The sequence below is a fragment of the Juglans microcarpa x Juglans regia genome, chromosome 1S (genome assembly GCF_004785595.1).
Source record: "Juglans microcarpa x Juglans regia isolate MS1-56 chromosome 1S, Jm3101_v1.0, whole genome shotgun sequence".
Lineage (NCBI taxonomy): Eukaryota > Viridiplantae > Streptophyta > Magnoliopsida > Fagales > Juglandaceae > Juglans > Juglans microcarpa x Juglans regia.
The window spans coordinates 11,836,009-11,857,285 of record NC_054595.1 but is presented as its reverse complement, the minus strand read 5'-3'; the positions used below and the strand labels follow the sequence as shown (position 1 = coordinate 11,857,285).

The 21,277-nt window shown below is 35.4% G+C and overlaps 1 protein-coding gene across 1 annotated transcript; it reads right to left on the bottom strand.

Moving 5' to 3' along the window:
• Nucleotides 1-4,108: 4,108 nt before the first annotated feature.
• Nucleotides 4,109-20,432, bottom strand: LOC121247100 (biotin synthase, mitochondrial). The gene is made up of 6 exons (XM_041145437.1): nucleotides 20,050-20,432; nucleotides 18,912-19,091; nucleotides 16,956-17,062; nucleotides 15,277-15,482; nucleotides 8,583-8,722; nucleotides 4,109-4,731 (listed from the first exon to the last, which is right to left on the bottom strand). Exons 1-6 carry the CDS (start codon nucleotides 20,251-20,253, stop codon nucleotides 4,438-4,440), a joined length of 1,131 nt encoding a protein of 376 aa, XP_041001371.1. The 5' UTR covers nucleotides 20,254-20,432; the 3' UTR covers nucleotides 4,109-4,437.
• Between the last annotated feature and the right edge of the window lie 845 nt (nucleotides 20,433-21,277).

The following is a 21,277-nucleotide window of genomic DNA, read 5'->3' as shown; positions in this document are numbered from 1 at the left end:
CTTTTGTAAGTTCCACCATTTTGTAGTTCTATGAATCAAAGTATCAACTGTATTATCTATTAATTGTTATGGTATGGAGACTGATTCTTCATGTAATAAGTTATGATCAGGAATCCAGCAATCCTTCCATATTTTAATCTTTCTTCCATCTCCTACACGCCATTGGCAACCCTTCATCAAACATAATTTAGCTTCTCAGATACCCCTCCAAGCATAAGAGGGATTATAAGCTAGTTTTGCATCAAAAAATCAGAATCTGGGAAGTATTTTGCCTTAAAAAGCTTATGAAGAAGAGTATCATTTTCTTGTAAAATTCTCTATCCTTATTTTGCCAAAAGAGCCATATTAAACTTCTTGAGATCTTTGAATCCCATACCACATGGAATTTTGATGCACACAGCTTGTTCCAACTTACCCAATGGATTTTTCTTTCATTTTCTTTTCTACCCCACCAGAAATGTGCCAGCATTCCTTCCAACTCCTTACATAAGCAATCAAGCAACTTAAAACAACTCATAGCATAAGTTGGGATGGATAAAGCCACTACTTTAATAAGGATCTCCTTGCCTCCTTGTGATAGGTGCTTTTCCTTCCAAGTTTGAAGTTTCTGCCACACATGATGTTTGATACCAGAAAATGCCTTTGATTTTGCTTTGACAATCATAGGTGGTAACCCCAAGTATTTCTCATATTGCTGAACCATGCTTCCACCCAATAATGGCATGATTTCTTCTCTCATCTCTACCCTTGTGTTTTACCTAAAACCATAGAAGTTTTTTCCTTGTTGATTTTTTGTACTAAGGCCAACTCATATTTCTCCAACAACTTCTAGATCTGTTGATATGATATGATAAACAATCATTAAAGTATTTAATGATATGATAAAGGCTAACTCTTGGATAATCAAGTCCATCCCAATACTTAATCATGGCTAAGAACCTTAATCTTCAATAATCTTTCATTAATCAAGTTTGATATTCTTAGTACAAATCATCAAGGTATGCTTTCAAAATTCATTCAAATCATGCAAATTTCGTTCTTATCCCAATTAGAAGGTTCCTATATGCTTAATCATCAAGCCTAGGTGGGACAAATCAAGCTTTAGGCCTTAATCACAAACTAACTAAAACCTATGCAGGCTTTGATGATCAAAATAAGATAGAATTAAAACATATCACGGCATGCTTTTAATAAAAAATCAAACATTCCATAATCATTCTAAGACATCAATAAATCATACCAAAACATACATAAGACATGACATAGCTAAATTTCTACTTAAAACCATTTAAACATTTTGAACATCCTTAATGAATCCGGTTTTGCATTAAGCATGGTAACATTTTCTAAACTCAACCAAGATTCACTCTAACACTTAAAACCTCAACTTGAAATGTAAACGAAAATCAAGGGCAAGCAAACTTACCAATTTTGTAGCCCACTTATGCTCATAGTTCAAGAACTCATAAGAACTTCCAATAGCACTCAAACTCACTCACTTTCGATTTCTCTCAAGACTAAGGGGGAAGATTGCTCTCTATGCTCAAGGGAGAGCTAGAGATGAGGTGAAGAGGAAATGAGGGGGTGAATGGGCCTTTGATAGGCAGCCAAAGGGGAGGGGACGTTAACCTTGGTTCAAGGGATAGGTGGAGGTGGGCGGTGGTTAAGGGATGAAATTTCCCAATTTGCCTTCATCAGCTTGTGTCACCTTGTGCAGGGGGAATAGTGTCTTGAAATCACCATGATTTCTTCCCTACTGTGGTTACATTGCTCTTGTAGGTGGTGGTCAAGTCGTGAGGTAGAGGAGAGATGAAAAAAAAACATCAAAACCACCTAAGGGGCTAATGGATTCAAGTGGTTTCCTTGGGCAAATTTGATCATCACTTTGACTCCTCTCCTTGACTCTCCTTCAAGGCTGAATTGTGCAGAGGTAATGTAATTTCTTGAAGCCTTTTTTAGGTGATAAAAGGTTGATGGTTGGCTGCAAAGTGAGTCATAGAGGTGTAGCTCAAGAAGGTGATGCAAAGGGAGGTGGTTGCTGAGTGAATGTTTCTTGGATGCCTTCGGTTTTGTGTCTTCATTGGGTGGGAAAATTTAGTCAAATGGTCATGATGGTCATGGGGCCTTCTTGGGGATTGGGTGGTGCTGGAGGTGGCGTGGGGTGGTGGCTCAGCCATGGCAGGAGGTTAGTTGAAACTCAACCCAACTGGTTCTCATTCAACTAGTCCCTTGATGCCATTCAGTTTTGGTTAAGAACTTGGTTTTTTAAACCAATTTCGTCCAAAACTTGGTCTGGGTTTAAATAGGTCTCATGAGATGTTTAAGGACTATATTAGCCTGAGAAAAAGGCACAAAATATTAGACCTAAAGACAAAACAGTCCATGCACTCAAAGGGTACACGTGTGCCAATTGGTGTAGTTTTTTAGTTTGATATGTCATTTCCTCTAATGACATGCGTGGAGGTTTATCTAGGATTTTAGTATGATCTAAGATGGATGTAATTGAGTAATAAAATAAGAGTTTCAGATCGAAAGTTTAAAGAAAGATTAAGAATGAAATTAAGTTTCAAAGCATGGTTTAAAGATTATTAATCTTGGATAAGTTGATTAATGGTCTTAACTAATTTTAAAATTTAATTTGGGTATTTAGGGTATGACATGGGCTTAAGGGAACCCATGGTATTGTGCATTGGGTTTTCAATAAGAAGTGTAAAAATGGAAGACAAGGCTTTTGGGCCTTGATGGGCTTAAAAGAGCCATGAGTGTGGGTCAAGGGCTCATGGGCTTTTGGGCTTGAGTGAGAGGGGCCTTGTTTTTAAGATTTTGAGGATTAAAGAGAGGCCTTAAGTCCACCAAAGTGGGGCTTGAAAGGGCTAACCTTGACCTAATTGGGCCAAGGGTCAATTTTACACCATGTTTGGCCCAAAGTCCTTGAGCCTTTCTTATACTTGGGCCAAAGCTATCTACTAAGTCTTGAATTCCTAAGAGGCTTGGTCTAAGGCTTCTGAGGCTAAGACTTGACCCATAAATGTTCTAAGGTCTTAAAGGCCTTACTAGAATCACTAATGAGTTTACTTCTCTAACTTTTTGCTTAATGATACTAAGTGCCAAGGTCTAAACTAATCTCACTGTCAACATTGAAGTAAGTAAATAAAACAATCAAACAAAATAATATGATAAAATAATAAAAAAATAATTAAATCCCAAAATCATAAGCTTAATAGAGCATTTAAAGGTTAATTCTAATGGTTAATTAGGCAGGATTTTACAATACTTATGTAGAGAAAATTTATTTGCTCAGTCTGAGATTTTGTCTAGTCCTCCTCAACTTTCTGGTTTCTTTAAAGAAAAATGGATAAAGTTAAAAATATAATTTTCCTTGATTGTCAGATGGTGTGATTTAATTAAAGTGAAAATTATTTTTTTAAATAATAATTGTGCAAAAGTTGTGTAGGAGTAAAAACCTTATTATTATTTTAAAAGAAAATTGAAATATACCAAAATCAAAGCAATAGTCAACACAGTTTTTCAAAAAATAATATTTTATTATATGGTGGTACACTAGTTGTGTACTAGCTAATTGTGTCCCGACCATTTTTGTCTATCAATAACATACGTCATGTTCCTTCCCAAACACCAAGAGATGATCATTAGTCCCAAAGAAGTGTTCAAGTCCAAGCACCACGAATGAATCCATATGCATGATCTTCCTAATTAAAACGCCTCTTAACTTCTCCATTGACGCATGCAAACAGCGTATAGTACAAAAACTTGTTGCCTAAGTATGGAAAAATCAAAAGGGAAGAAGAAAATCGATAAAAAAACAAAAAGATTGAACCACAAACACTTGTGCAAATGTTCTCTCCTAATGATTATTACGACTAACTTAGACGTTGGGAGGGCAGTGGCGCGATCTTATTTTGCAAATCCATCAAAACCTAACTCAAGACCATGTAAAACTGGCTTCATTATCACATTATAACCAGTCTTTTTTACAACACTAGTGTAGATGTCATGAGTTCATTTGGTGGTGGTTATGTAGAGACAACTACTTTAGATCCCGAACCTTATCCTAAACACATGGTCTGAAAGGCCAAAGCACTAATAGTTGAAGTATCCACACTCCCACAACGATCAAATGAGACCAAAAGATGCACTCAGCGTTTTTGCATTCTTTTGTCTTAAACATCCGAAATATGGATCTCTACATGCTGACTCTCTGTGTTATAATAATCCTTGCCCTAACTTGAGGCCAACATCGCCAGTTGGAAATGCTAACGAGACAGAATGTAGCTTCTAATTCCACAACAAAAATTGTGAGATAAAAGTAGTATTCTATTTCCTCCATACAGCAGGGAAGCACGTTCCTAAAAGAATGGACATACACTTTCTTTGAGAAACAGACGAACACTTGCTTTGACAAGGTTCTTTTTAACCCTAAATCGAAACGGCTTCCTCAGTCTCATATACCTTTTCTGCATTCTCGCCAAAACTGGGTGCTTTAGGCACGAGTCCGAGCACCTTGAACATGAGTTGATCAGCATCAAAATCATTATTAGGAGTTGTCAATAGCTTCTCGCCCGTGAAGATTGAATTTGCACCAGCAAGGAAGCATAATGCCTGCTCAGGCATGGAGAACCGAACTCTGCCAGCTGATAATCTGACCATTGCTTTGGGCATCACTATACGTGCTGTTCCAATCATCCGAATCATCTCCCAAATGTCAACTGGCTGAACAAAGACAGAAAAAAGAAAACGAGTATTTTACACTGCTAAAAACACAAAGGTATGGAGAAAACTTGTGCAAATGTCGTCAAAGCAAAGAATATATTTTTGATGGTGAGGAATCTTAGAGACCGTGCAAACTTAACATGTTTTTAGCTAGTAGCACGTCCCCAGCACACGGATCAGGTAAATCATTGACATTACACCAATGAGAGGTGGTTCCTAGAAATTGTTTGCATTCAAGAATTCGAATCTTAGATTTGAAAGGAGCATACCACCAAGATTAAGACTATAACACCCAGGCCCAACACGAAACTTGTGCTCAAATTCTTTTTTTTATATGGAGGAAAAGCACAGTTGAGTTTTAGCGAGTATTTTTGAAAATAGGTTATAGGCCCCTTTTTTTTGTAATTTTATATTTGATGAAATATGGACTTTTATTAGGTTTGGGTTTTTTTTTTTTTTTTTTTTTTTTTTTTTTTTTTTCAGCTAATATTTTTATGGAACAAGTGGGATTTTTATTTATTTAGAGCTCAACAAAGTTATGGAACGAATTAGACTAATTGGAATGTAAGTGAAGGCCCAAATACTTTGAAACGAGCCCTAAAGTGCAAACCGGTGAGATCACGCCATGCACGCTTCTTCCTATTTTTTTTTTCCTAGGGTTTCAACCACCTATTTAGGCATCATCTCATACACGTAGAACCTCCCTCAACTAGGATTGCTATTCACGTCCATTTCTCCATGGCATGAACTTCCTATCTCCGCTACATGCATGGCAACAATTGTGTAATAGATAATGATATATATACTCACGTTTGGCAGTTCATCAGTTTGATAAACTAGGGTTGCCACTTACACTTTTCTTTCCCCAACAAGTTGCGGCCTCTCTCTCCTGTTCCACACTCCTTTCCACCATAGAAACAGCCCTAAACAGGAAGCCTCTTGCACCACGAAACATGTGCACTGCCATAGAGATAGCAACCATAGCGTTGCATGCCACGTGAAGCCCAGCAGCCGCATCTCCTAGCGTCAACCATAGGACCACCGTGGAACAGCCATGTAGCACCCCAGCCACTGCCACGAATGAGCCCAGCCCAAGACACAACCCGGTGTCGCGCTCCGTGGTGTTGCTGCACCAAATCAACCATTGCACAATGCAACACGAAGACCGCCACGCTGCCGTAGGAACCTCCTAACAAACCACCGGGAGCCACCCCCCATCTCACAGAAACTTAGCCTGTTTTGTCCCCTGTTTTCCCACACCCAAAACAAAGCCACCCCTTACAGCCACTCCTCAACTTCTTCTCAGTGCCACCAGCCACGGAAAGGTTACATAGAAACAGCTAGCGAAAAACTTTCCGTCACCCACAATCTGCCGCACCCCACCTCAGGCTCACAGTTAGCTTCATTTCTCTCTCACGCTTGGCTTGCTCATCCCGTAAGCTCTCTCTCTCATTAGTTGGTCTCTCTCTCTAACCAGTGTCTTGCCACCGCCCTCACCACCGTAGACAACCGCCCAACTCGCCACGCGTCGTGCTCTCCATCTCTTGGTAAGTCCTTCGTTACTCTCAACGACACTACCTCGTTTTCTATCTTAAGTGTTTAAGTTGTCCCCGGAAACTTACGTAGGTTTAGTAAATATTTTGAGTATTAATTACAATTTTACCCTTTTAATCCAAATATTTCTTAAACGAATGAATTCAGTTGGACATGTTTTCTCTTTCATGGGCCTATGTCGTTTCCAATAAATATTTTTAGAATTTTATATGGGTTTTGTCTCACTTTATAGTACAAAATTATATTAGATGATAGTAATGTTTAAAAGAATTTAGAGTTTATATTTTAGTAGAGATATTCATTGAGAATGGATGCATGTGAGAAATGATAATATTTTAGGGTCGAATTTCAGGTTTTCAAGGAATTAAAATAGGTTAATTAAGTATTTTAGGTTAAATATTGAAATACGTGTTCAATTGAAAATTTACGAAAGTTACGTGACTATTTGTTATAGGTGATTGATTTTTGTTTAGCACTACTGTGAAAAAATTCTAAAAAGCTAAAAAGTCCAAGTAAGCGAAGTTCCTATACTAGACTTTGCATAAAAATAAAATGGGCTAAAGTTGATTTTTGGAAAATATGAATGTTTTATTATGAAAAGAAATTTGAACTACCTCAGTTATTTGTTTTGTATTACTCATGAGATTCTGTTTAAGAATAAAGTATTTTCGGACATGACTGGTGTAGACATGAACCATTTTAGCATTTTATTTCTGAACTGTGCAAAAGAGAGCAAATATGAAATTTTATGCATAAATTATGTTTTTGTGATCTCATTCTGTTATGTTCTGAAGATGTCCAGTACTCTGATATGATATGATGTGATTTTTGAAAACCTTTGGCATAACATCCTGTTTCTATTTCTGTTCTGACCTTACGACGGTTGTAAAACTGTGGCCTCATTAGGGTTGATACCAACTTTTCTATTTTCGATGCACCCACTTTGGAAGTAAAGTAATTTTCTGCGTGGTATTTCCTGTGTGCACACTTGAGGTTTCGAGAATAATAAGGGGAAGATTCACATTCTGTTTCTACTCGGTTGGCTGCCGGGGTTTGCACAACCCTACCACGGGCGTTAAACATGGTCTCTGTTCTGATATGATAAGATGTGATATTTCAATTTATGCTATGCCAAAGGGATTTTAATTATGAATATTTTGAACTTTCGCTCTGATATTTTGATAACATCTTCTGACTCTGCATTCTGAAAACAAATATTCTGATTCTGCATTTTGAAAATCAAAAGTATTTTGTTCTGCATTCTGAACTCTGTAAATGCTCATATTTACACACTAGTATATGTTCTTTGCTTACTGAGTTATTGATAACTCACTCCGTATTTCTAAATATTTTTCAGATAATTATGATGGTTTAGCTGGAGAACAAGAGTATGAAGTTTTAGCAAGGTGTGACAATTGTAGTGGAATAAATGTCTGAGGGTACAAGTGCTTATTTGAGAGTCGTAGTTAGTAAATTGCTTTATTTTTTATTATTTTGATTTGATGAGTTAAGAATATTTTCGAGTCTTTGGAGAGTTTAATTTATGTTATTGAGAATTTCTTTGTTGTTCCTATGAAGGAACATGAATATTTGGATTGAGTAAATGAATTAATATTTTATAGAGTTTTCTGAATTTTATAGTTGTGATATTAAAGTTGATATTAAGTAATAAGAGCTAACTCTTCAGAACCTCCGGGATCGGGACGTCACAAAGACCCTTACCACTTGAGTCAACCCCTAGAGGTTGTTAAGGCAAAGAATATATATTTTCTAGAATAATGAATACATGATATAACTATTAACTACACAATTAATCAGTTGTTTTAGAAGTTCCCTGTCTGTTTTCCACACTAATGGTGCACACTAAAGTTTAATGACAATGACAATTTGCAGGATTACTACTAATACTACCATTCTCATTTAGGAATATTTTCACAAAATTAGATAGATTATACAAAATTCACATAATCCCACTTTTAACACGTTCCATTTGACTAAACTCACAGGAGATCATCTCTTCAACACATGCGAATCTACTTCCGAAATAACCTCTGACAAACTTCCAAAATAATCTCTAATAAAATAACCGTACTTATGCTTCCTTACCTGATGGTAAAGCCCTAACGCAAACCACATATGATAAAACAAATACATCTGAGTACTGAAATCTCGAACTTCCTTAAAAGCTCTAAGTGCTCAGTATGCAACTCACATACAAATTGTAGAATGCAAAAGAATTGCTAGATGTAATAACCAATGTTATAGATTTTAAGATGAACAGAATTAGATTTAGTTACCTTCTCATCCTGCAGAGGTGTGCCTTTCACTGCAATCAATGCATTGATTGGAACACTTTCTGGGTGAGTAGGGAGTGTTGCCAACGTATGTAAAAGACCAACTCGGTCCTCTTCTGCTTCTCCAAGCCCTATTATTCCTCCTATTAAAAGAAAACAAAGAGTATATCATATTTTCCAGCTCAATTAAGCAAGTCATAGAGATTCATTTATCTGTTTTAAGCATCTTTAAGATTATAAACACATGGGAGCTCAAGTTAAAGGCTAGGAGTCTAGCCTGACAACAAACAAGGTTGTTCAAGCATGTGGATTAAAGATTTTTAAGGTATAAGAACTTTTTAATCAGGTACGTTCTACAAATTTTATGCTTCGTACTGCAGAAGCACCATCCATTGAGAGAAGACTAAGATTTTGGTGCAGGTTTAACCCTCAGCTCGCTTAGGTGAGTTACTATACAATCAATATGGAACTCAGACTGCAAGAAGCCAATGTGCTGACTTGGCACATATCTCACGTGAATTCAATTATATATTCCAAGAATGTTTACCAATGTGCTGACTTGGCACATGTAATGTCATTCTCTATGCCTCTTGGGAAGTGACACACTGATAAAACAGTAATATACATACATAGAGAATGAATAATCTGATACTCTCTCCCTCTCCTTGGTGACTCCCTATCTGCAGTGATTCTCTCTGTTCACCTCTATTTTTCTTTCCATATTTTTTGCTGGTGTGTATTTTACACAGATTTCATAGAAATAGCGTACAGAAAAGTTTCCTTTACGAGAAGGAGTCCAAACAAACTTATCCACCACTGTATCACCAAATAACTTAGAATGAAAAGAACAAAAAATAAATAAATGCAAATGAGGAAAAATTAAATGGCCAACTATATTGATGGCCTTGTACATTCTTCAAGATTAGCACTCTCGCTCATAACTTCAAACTCTCCAAATGCAATTCCATCTACCATGTGTTTGTAGGATACCACATAATCTTGCACTACACAACACACCGGTGTCATAATCCCCCCTGCGCCCGCGTTGATAGAGATAGCCCTTAGGGGTTGTTTGGGAAGCACTTCATCTCATCTCAAAATTTCTCATAATTTTCTTCTCAAACATCACTTAAATACAAACACTTTTTAATTTCAAATCTACAACTTTTTCATCTAATTATTAACACTTTCTCAAACTTCCAAACAAAACACAAAATAATACTACTATTTCAAATTTCAAAACAAAAAATAATATTAAAAAATAATATTTTAACAATATTTTAACTATAATATTTTTTATTCAATTTTTTTTCTCTCGTTTTCCAAAACCCAATATAACATCTTAACTCAAACTATTTCACTTTTATTAACAAAATTTTCATCTCATCTCATTCCCCAAGCATATCCCCTTAGTCATAATCGATTTAGGCTTCATAAAAAGGAGAAAAAAAATAATGCAACATCGGATATATCTCACAAGCTGTAACATACTAGTTTTGGTTTTAGGGTACATCAGTAACTTTCCTAGTAAAAGTTTTTCTATTATTATTATTATGATTATAGTTTTATCAGAATTGATATTTACTTTATATTTTTGTATAATTACTTTTATGATGTTATTTAAAATTGCTAGAGTTTGTTTTTAATAATGATTTTCTATATTACATCAGATTTACATTCGCTAGGTTTGGTTTGAAATTTAAAGTTTATTTTTTTTCTATCTCCACCGAACCGTATCTTTGGTTTTAGCCTATTAGTTAAACACTTTAAACCTCCAACCCGTAGGTTTGAACTCACTTTCTGTCGATTTGAAATCCTAACTTTCAGCCTCATCCCTAGCTTTGTAAATTTAAATTCCAGTGGAAACCGACTCTGTTAGTGAGTAACGATTTTTACTTCACACGTCTACACTCTCAGTCGCATGCACGTCTCTACTTCTCTAAGATTTTCTTTTTATTTTCTCTATCTTCTACACTTATAAATAGCACTTACCTCGTACGAGAGGAGTAACTCGTGAGCCACTCCTAATCATCTGCTTCTGAAATACCCAGAGTACTAAAACACTGCCGTTTAAGCCTTAGGTTTCTTCCCAACCACCGTCGACCACCATAGAGCAGCCTTTGTTTTTGATTTCGGTAGTTCTCGGCTCAGTTTCTCTCTCTCTCTCTCTCTCACTCACTCGGTATCGCACCACCTTAGGGACCCCCCCTGTCGCGTCGCCGGTCTCTCCCAGCCACCCGAAGCCGCCGTCGCACTCAGCCCTCTCGGTGAGCTCACTTTTCGCAGAACCCCTTTCTCTCTCGAACTCTCTATTTTTCCTTGTGTTAAGCCGTGGGTTTCGGGTCTTGTTGAACCCGTGGGTTCTTTTGATGGGCCTTGGGCCCTAGGCCTTGCACGAGTGTTGAGCTCATTTTTGTTGGGCTCATGTAATACAGTTTTATGTTATGGGCCAAGTTGTATGTTTTTACAGAAATAATTCTAATTATTTAAATGAACTTGTATTTTAATTTGTAATTGATTTTATTTTATTAGCAGTTTATTAATTTTATTGTGCTTTACATTTTTTTAAAAGTCAGTTTTTGTTAAATAAATATAGTAGTCAAAGGTTATTTTATAAGGATGTTTGCAAATATTTTGTTAATATTCCTTTGTCTATTTAGTATAATTTAATAAACTTATTATGTTAAGAATTTAATAAAATTATGATGTTAAGAATATTTAATAGAATTTATTAGGTTTCTTATAAGGTTTAATAATTATGTTAAGAAATAAAACTTAGTTTAAGAATTTAAGTTTTATGAAGTATTTAAAATAATTTGAGTATTCATCTAAATTATAAATAAGTATTTTAAGTAATTTAAATACCAGGATTTATTGAATTGTTTAACATTATCTTTTAGATTGTAGATTTAATTAAGTAAGATATTAGTACGTGTTTCCAACCAATTTAGTGATAGTTATTATTTCGTATAGGTCTCAAGTTACGAAGTATTATTCAAGAAGACACGCAGCGAGATAAGTAATCTGATCACAAGTTTAGGATCATCACAGTTCAGTTTATAGATAATTAGTATTCAAGCCAGTTCTTTCCAGCCAATTATTTTATGCACCACTCATGTCATAAGCAAACATGTCATTCAGCATAGCATACTATTTTGTCATTCCGCATCATGTTTAAATTCAGAAATTATGATTACGTATATAGTATGTCATGCATCTCATGTGTATAAGACACGTAAGCCATCTTAAATTCAAGTTAAAAATAAGATCAGATCAGTTAATAAGATGACCATTCAGATGCATGGTACCAATGCAGTTCAGTTCAGGGTGGATGTGCAAGCCACGAACTCAGTCGTGGTCCACCATAGTATGCCAGAATACTATCAGCGGCTCCCCTTGCGGCCGCGGGATGTGGGGCCGGTGCACAATCTCGCACACAGGGTTAAGTGTTGGCCAGTCAGATAAATTAGTTAAATCAGATAAATCAGTCAGATCAGTCTGTTAATTCAGTTAAACAGTCATGCATAGCACAAGCATCAGCATGAATAGTCAGGATTTTTAAACTCTCAGCATGAAAGTTTTTTTATGAAAACCTTATATTTAGTATGTTTACGTTGTGATAGATTTCTTGCTGAGTTTTCGACTCATTTTTGTTTATTTTCATGTTTTAAACCTCCCAGGTGATGATGATGAATACGAGCAGGCAGGCCAGGAGTAGAAGGAGCATTAATTTATTTTTGTTCAGACTTTCTAAAATAAAACATGTTTTTATGACATGAGTTTCGTTCTGTTTATTTCATTTAATATTTTTGGAAGACTTTTATTAGACATTTTCCACAAAATAAATTGCTGATTTTTATTTATGAACTTTGAGATCTCTTGCCGGATTTTATTTTTATGAAAAGTACGTGACACTCCTAGCCTACGGGAAGGGGTGTTACACAAGCAAACTATTTATTTGGTAATTCTACTGGTACAACATTCTGAAGATCTCGAAACATTGATGTTATAGACAACTATGGTTCATTTTCCCTATTCTCTTCCAAAATCACAACAAAAATACTTCACTAACTGCATCCATTGCCTTTCCAATTTCGAAATTTAAGACTATAGTTCTCCACCTGTCAGAAGCCTAAGAAAATCTCTTGACTTCCATATGCCCCAAAACCCATCACTTCTTTAACAAAACATTATGTATTCTTTAACTCATTGTAGATAACTTTTATCATACAACCAATGGGACCAAGAAACGGATGCATGTTTTATCATACTACTAAAGGGGTCAAGAAGCAAATGGCATGCATCCGTCAAAACAACATCACATAACATCTCATCTTTATTGTTTAGCTGATGGGAAATTGAACTAAGCATCTTCTAAGAACTCTTACTTCCTTTCCCTGCAAAGTCTGAAAAGCTTGTAAGAATGATGATGCTTCTTCTGCTTCTTAAGTTTCAAGTTGTCCACCATCTTTGATGATACAAATATTTCCAAATTCCACCATATCATGTAAAAAAATCTTTAATGAGAGGGACACTTTATACAGAAGATATTGTTTTAGATCCAATCATCTTTGTCTACATCAGATGCACTGAATCTTCAGTAGGTAACTAGAGACTCTCCACAATTGATATCAGTAATCCCTTCTTCATTCAAATCCTCTTTGACTATAGGCAAGTCTAAATCACCCTCGTCTTCTATATGTTCTCTCATAAGAGATTATATTATAATTAGGGCAATCGGCAACTATATCACCAAATCCTTGACATTTGAAACACCACTGGAAGTAGAAGAATTTGAAGGACTATAAACAGCTACAACATCTGACTTATGAGGTACACTACATACATAAGTCTTTAACAAAGGAGGCTTTGGCATGAAAAGATTCCCCCAGTTCAAAGCATTGTCACAGTTGAATGATCGAAAGCTATTCCCACATGATTTCATAAGCTGTCTCTCTACCTTTATTACAAGATTAGAAACCACATTGTAGGTCCAAAAAGTTTAGAGCTGTACAATGTGACATATCTCAATTCAAAGCTCTCCAAGATAATGGGCAATTATATTTTCCTTTGATTCCAAAATATCACATTGCTCTTAGGATATACAACCCAGAAGAACAGTCTTCTATATACAATTCTACATGCTTTAATTTATGAAAATTTTTAAGTCTTGCCTACAATTTTCAGGTCGATATTTCTTCTTGAGCACCTTCCTCATCTTTTTCCACATTGCAATTCAACTTTTCCTCTCACAGGCTGTGTTCCCACCATATCAACACATGCTTCTTCAGTTTGAAATCACAATCATCACCTTGTCACATTCCAAAACATCATTGTAAGAAAGAAAAAAAAATTCTCAATGGTATCAGGACAAGAAATTAATTCGTTGTTATGAATTCCCCCTTCAAACTCCAAAATGTCAGTCTTGATATCATAATCTCGTCCCAGAAAAAAAATATATATATACTTTTTCCTTGAATTCCAAGTGATTGAGCATTCCAAGCTAGTCTGGGACTGAGATGCAGCCAATGGAAAATGAATTTACAGGACCTGTGGCTGTAAGTCACTCGGACCAAGTTCCTTTCCCTCTTTGTTTTCTACTTCCTGCAGTACTGATTCTAGTAAATTTGCATTGCATTCCTACCAGTCGTTAAATGCAGGATGTTTCCAAACGATATACTAATCACTCAGTCAATGAGAATGATGACAAAACGGAGCTCCAGCACTCGATGTATAGCACACTAAACACAACTGGAGTTATTGTATGTGTCTACTGTTGTCCATCTCAACATTGCAAAGCTCAAAAGTTCAAGGGCTGCCCCTTCAACATCCGTCACACAGTGATCACGACCAGCCATGGAAAAAAAGCTATGAAACCAGCTTGATGCTGGACAAATAGAGAATGAGAAGGAAACACAAGCACCACTCGAGAAACAAGCTCACCATCCAATGGAAGCCCATCAAGAGATACAAAGTATACACGCTCGCTGCTCTATGGAAACTAGTACAATCAAAGAAGAAATCCTTATTCTGAAAATCCAAAAGCATAAATTTTCATTCACTAACACTCAATGTTCGTGCCTAATGGCTACACTTCATGAACTTTTAAGAAAACAGATAAAAATCCCTAAATAAGCAAACTGATGAAATCACCCAAGTTCGTGCTCGAAGATGCATCGAATGATGCTTTATTTATACAGTATCCTTTTGAGAATTCCAAAATGCATCATGAGAAGATCATGGGAATGGTGTTTAAACAATGTCCATCCTCGGGGTTTTCAAGAGTATCATGGGAAGCATGTAGTAAGACTGTTTGAACAATGTCTTAATATTGGGTGATTACTAAATTGGGGAACCAAATCAACTCTGTTTGGGGAAGAAATTAAAATAGAAAGATAGAAAGATAATAAATAATCTCTCGCCAGTTGACCTCAGCCACACAAATTGCTGTCCTAACACCCATACATTCCTAGAACGGCATGTAATCTTCCATTATGTGAGGGCACACTGGTGTCAACATTTGCCCCCTTTAGTGATTTTATGAAATTTTGTTTGCTTTTCAAAGAAGAAGAAGAACAAGAAGAAAATGAAGTAGAGGAGGAGAAGAAAGCAGAATAAATTAAATGCATAAATTTGGCAAGACAACAATCAATTATATGCTTGATAACAATGCATTTAAGAGTTTAACTTATAATACCTGAACAGACATTAATCCCTGCATCACGGACAAACTGAAGGGTTTCTAGGCGCTCATCATAAGTCCTTGTGGTGATGATGTTTGGATAGTATTCCCTCGAGGTATCAAGATTGTGATTATAAGCTGTCAGGCCAGCCTTCTTGAGTTCTACAGCTTGCTTCTCCTCTAGCATGCCCAAGGTGCAGCACACCTCCATCCCCATATCCCTGGAACAGGAGAGATACCACTGACATATTTTAACAAGATGATGGAAGAAAAGCATGTAACGCAATGATAGCTGAAACCCACAAATGTCATGAACTCAAAATTGTACAAGGTTGCCATAGATGTGAGTTTGAAAATTACAGGCCTGAAGCAAGTTAAATGCATGTGAATATGTTTGTTTGGAAACCATTAGCAACCATCTTGAAGATCTTTATTCTCTTTTTATTTTTTCTTTAGTGAAATAGAAACCGAACAACCAAGACACTTGTAACTCATATTGAGAAAAAATCCAACAAACAAAAATAATAATAATTTCCCAAGTATTATTTTGAGGTGGTCCATGGTAAACATAAAAAATTAAAAATTAAAAAAAATTAAAAATTAAAGATAAGCACATTATTGACAGGTATTTCCACCAAATTAAGACAAGAACAAACTGCCTGATGTACTTTACTAAAGTTATGAACCAGTCCACTGAATGAAGTGGTTCCTAGTAAACTACAGAAACAACCAATATTATTCTTTCAATGAAAGGGGGATTAAAAAAGTGGTAATCAATTATGAACCATGACTTGAAATACTGAATTGTCAATGGTTAATTGAGACGATATTCTAGACCAAAATTTAAACATATTTAGGAAGTTTCTAAATATCATTCTAACGACTTTTCTTAAAGTAACTCACTTCTAATCCCTTTGGCCAAGTATATGCACCAAGGCTGGTCATTACTTGAACATCACAACTCTAAAAAACTGGTCTCTCCCACTATATGTGAAGCTTAAGGCCTCATTTGCATTCAAAACCCATCTCAACTCATCTCATCATTACAATTTTTCCAAATTTCCACACAAAATATAATAAACAATTCAACTTTTTCAAATCCCAAAACAACTTTCTCAAATTCTCATACAAAATATAATAAATAATTTAACTTTTATTCTATTATTCACAAACCATTTCAACTATCTCAACTCATCTCTCAATCCAAACCACTCCTAAACGTTTCAAAACACATTCCATCCCATTATGATTTCAAGGAAATTTAAGTGACATGTGTGACGACCATAAGGTTGCAACTTAGGAGAACCACAGATCCCTAAACAGTGCAGTTACTGTCAAAGATCAGAGTATTAATCTTCCTTCTCAAAAAAAAAAAAAAAAAATACTCCTATTTAACGAGTCCAAATTAAATCATCTTGCAGCATCTTCTAGAAGTAACATAAAAAGTTCCATTGCATATTGTTTAAATGATCCTTTTATTTTTTATCAAAGAGGTGGATACGATCCTGGAATCTTTTATAGAACTCATATTACATCACCCAAAAGACTTCCAAGACTCTGAATGCAGCTATGTCACATAATAGAGTAAATGAGGGTCCAAGTTCTTTGGCACTATCGGAAACTCATATTTTACTTATGAGTATAAAATGGCCCTATTGTGTTTGTGTTTAGAATTTCCAATGATGTTCTCTTACCTTATTTCTTTTACGTATTCTAGGATCTGGGTGAAGTTGGTCTTTCTTCCAATAGTGTCCCTCCATGCAGCACCCATGCAAAAACGTGTGCTACCAGCCTCTTTTGCCTGCCAATAGATGATAATATTTCCAAATGATGCTCCATAAAAGGGCAACAGATTATGTGCAAGAGAAGGATTTTAGCATTATTTTATATGAATTCTATCACATCCAAAGGGAGAATATAATCATCTCATCCATAGAAAGTGGATCATAAAGCAGTGCCATCTAGTTATGCTGCCTAGGAGAGAAGTAAATAACAAGTCAAAGCTTTGCAGTTTTAATAACTCAAACCAAGTATATCAATCTATAATTTGTGAGGTTTACTGGAGGAGATTAGATCGTTCTTTTTTAATACATTGTTCCTGTGGGATAAAACTATTGACTTCAATGGGATTGATTTTCATGATTTCCTTGTATCTATTTTTTCCTCTTAACTAGGTGTTTCCTGTTGTATATTCATGTGTATTTGGGCTATGCCTACTTTGCCATTATGAATAAATTCTTTTACTTATAAAAAAAGGATATAATTTGTGAGGCTCTTTATTATGTTTTGCTTGTAAGTTATGAAAGTTTGATTGAACTATTCAACCCTACCTAATTAAAATAACTACGAAAGTTGTGTGGAAGATGGTTCCTATATGTATTCTGTGGTGCTTGTGGCAGGACTGAAATGACCAGACGTTCGAAGACAAGGAGCACACGATAGAGGAACTTAGAGCATTGACATTGGATTAGTCATCCCAATCTTCAAAATTTGATTAATATGAAACTTTTTTACTTTTAGCCAATCACTCAAAATCTGAAGTCTATATTGGATTAACCATCACACTCTATAATAATAAAATATTATTATTTTTTATTATTAATATTTATTTAATTAAATTATATAGATGAACATATATATATTATAATTTGTTATAATATAAGATTATTGCATTATTTTTGTACTTTATAAATAATTAATAAAAAGTTTATTCATATTTTCTCATATTATTATAATTTTTGCATCATTATAGATAGATGCAATAAATAATTTCCTAATTATTTTTATATTTTAAAAAATATTAAAAGAAAGATGATTAATATTATTTTACAAAAATATAATTAATAATAGGAAAATGCATTGTAATTCTAGGGATGAAGTTACACTAGAGGAAAGGAAAAGGAAAACACAGGAAATAATAAAATATTAGAATGAAGATGCTACAGTTCCCTTCATATATGAATCTAGGGATGAAGTTACTGTAGCTCATCTTCCAAATGAATTGTATTTAGCTAATCCAATGTAGCATAAATTTGGTGGACATTCTTCAAAATATGACTTTCATTGGCATTTGGCTAATCCAATGCCAGCGCTCTTAAATCTCTTTTTATTAGGACTTTATTTCTATAGGCCATAGCTATAGATTTTAATGGCCTTGATGTTCATGATTTTCATGTTTCCATTGCTTCTTCCTAGATAGGTGTTACCTCTTGTATACCATCTTGTGCACTTGAGCTATGCCTATCCTTATCAATACAATCGTTTACTTAAAAAAAAAAAAAAAAAAAAAACTACCAAGACGTTACATTCATAAAAGGTCAAAATAAACTCAGATGCATGGCCAGAGGTGAGAAGTGTATTACGTTAAACGTGATCATCAGTGAAAAGATATGCCTGTAGCTTAAACAATGTTACAACATCGCTTTGGTAAACATTGTTGTCTTCCAGCACCACAATGTTGCAATATCACTTACGTAAAACATTGTTTTCTTCTAGTAAAACAGTGTTGCAAATATTGGCTTCTAGTAAAACAATTAGGATATGAGTAAGATCCTAGCATACCAAAACTAGTACTCAATCATAATTTCTTAGTCTATTGGAGAACTAAACTTTCAAGGGCAGTGCAAAGCATCCAAAGACAGAAATTTGACCTTTCTTGCTGCCTGCATAACAGCTTCCTTGGTCATAAGCTTTTGTGCCTTCAGTCCTGTGTCATATCTAGAGGATTGAGGACAATACGAGCAATCTTCACTACATCCACCTGTCTTGATAGAGAGGAGAGTACACTGCTGCACTTCCCTAAAGTTGTGAGCATGTCTGTGAACTTGAGCCTAACAAAGCAAGAATTTTCACTTGAAGGATTATAATCGTGGTACTTTAAATTAGTAGATAACGGTAATAAAAACACAAATTTTGTTTGTTCAAATGAGACACAGAATTGGGAAAGAACGAACCCTAAATGTAAATAGGGCTGCAATATACGCAAATTTTTTTGATAATTAAACAAATGAGTCGACTTGCACAGGGTAGAAGTTGCATAGTATGTTCATAGAGCACGGCATGAAAGTTTATATCTTCTCACTCTTTCCAAAAGAGTAAACAAAAACAGGCATACATTTTATCAGCAACCAAAAAAAATCCGACTTTTGACGATTTTGATATTATTATGAATAGCAGAAAATTTTAATACAACATTTGCTCAAGTAAAGAAAACTGCGCGTCCTGGGAAATTGCGCATAACTGATTGTTTACAGCACTATTCACGGTTTCTTGCATTTTCTCAGCAGTCAAACTAAAATAAAATAGACAAGATGGAAAAGCATATATCTTTCGTCCACCCTTCCCAGAAGAAATAAAACGAATGTACGCAGTTACAGCTGAGAATTCTCATTTTTATTCTCTTTGTTGCATAACTGATTGTTTAAAGCAGTATTCACGGTTTTCTTGCATTTTCTGAGCAGCCAAACTAAAACAAAATAGACAAAATGGAAAAGTATATATCTTTCGTCCGCTCTTCCCAGAAGAAATAAAACGAATGTACACAGTTACAGCTGAGAATTCTCATTTTCATTCTCTTTGTTGCATCTTTCTGGCAAACAAATGAAGAGCCGACTCCAACAAGAAACTCAGTGTCACAAATACGGCAAAATAACGGGATAGAAAAATCGTATTCCTGTTTTTCATTGATTTTCTAGGGAACCAAGCAATGCATTCCAAACTTAGACAAAAACAAACAGAAAAAAAAAGGAGAAAAAAAAACAGAGAGAGAGAGAGATAATTGGCACCGACTCCATGGAAGAGGAGATCGAGGACAGGAGAATCGTAGATGGACTTGATCTCGTCTCGGGTCCAGTCATTCCTAGGACCTTCACTTATCGTTCGCTCAGCTTGAATAGCAGCAGCCGAAGAAGCAGAATACGAAGCCGAAGAAGATTGCAGTAGGAGGATTGAGCTTCTCAGCCGGGGACCAAAGATTGAGCGAACGGAAAACATGTTTGGATTAAGAAAAAATGGAGGAGTCCTCTCAAATTAGTTTCTCAGGACGGAAAGAAATTAAGAAGATAGCTAGAGGAAGAAGGGACAGAGCGGCTGAGAAATCGAGGGAAATAAAAACAAATCAGCCACCTAACTCGATTATAATCAGTTCAGCGTCAGCAGTCGTGCCTGGCTCACAAAAATATAAAAAATACAGTTGTACCTGCTACGCATACGCACCGCACCCACTTTACTACACAATTTTTACTGTTTACAACTTCCGCAACCTATTTTATTTTGTTTTTTCTTTTTCAAAAGAACACGTGCATTTTGATGCGTAAATGTGCATTTCAATTCCCCCGACGTTCGTCTTCACATCTGCTTCTAAATCCTTCCCCCGCGTTCTCTCATCCCTTACGCTCCTCAGCTCGTGTTGTTTTGCCGGCCTCACTCTCTTCTCTTCTTGTGTGGCTACATCACTCCGATACTATATAGCTCCCTCACTCCGACACCGTATAAGAAATATTTTTAGGTTCACCATTTTCGCACTTCAATCCTCTATTGGTATTGTATTTACCGCTATCGAGAGCCACCGTATGTCGTCTTGCAAGAGTAAGAAATTAAAAAAAATGATTTTTTTTTTAATTTCATTTCAAACGTTTCTAGCAGGTAGTTTATTTTGTGTGTTTATGCGTTTATAGATATGTGATTTGATATTTATTTGATTTGTGTTTTGTAGGATTTTTTGATTGTTGATGTTGTATGTATGCCACTGATTTTTTTTATTGTTGATAACATCTGAAATGAGTGAGATTTATTGGCTGGGGGTAGTTGGAAGGGGAAGACACAAAGGACTAAAATTCTTGAAGAACTAAAATTTATACCTTTTACTAGCTCATTTAAATAGAACCATACATCCAAGATAGTAAAAAGATCTAGAAGTGGCTTGACTCTGCTGTTTTCATAACCATTTAGAGGCATGGTGACATCGCAACTCTTTTCTATGTTCATAAACGGAAAACTAGTTTATAAATTAGAAAAA

Bases quoted from the DNA above. Each gene is read 5' to 3' on its own strand.
- LOC121247100 (XM_041145437.1), bottom strand. From the start codon at position 20,253: ATGTTTTCCGTTCGCTCAATCTTTGGTCCCCGGCTGAGAAGCTCAATC. The intron at 19,092-20,049 runs GTCGGTGCCAAT...TTGCTTTGTTAG, and splicing joins TCGATCTCCTCTTCCATGGA to GCTCAAGTTCACAGACATGC. The intron at 17,063-18,911 runs GTCAAATTTCTG...ATCTATTGGCAG, and splicing joins TTATGCAGGCAGCAAGAAAG to GCAAAAGAGGCTGGTAGCAC.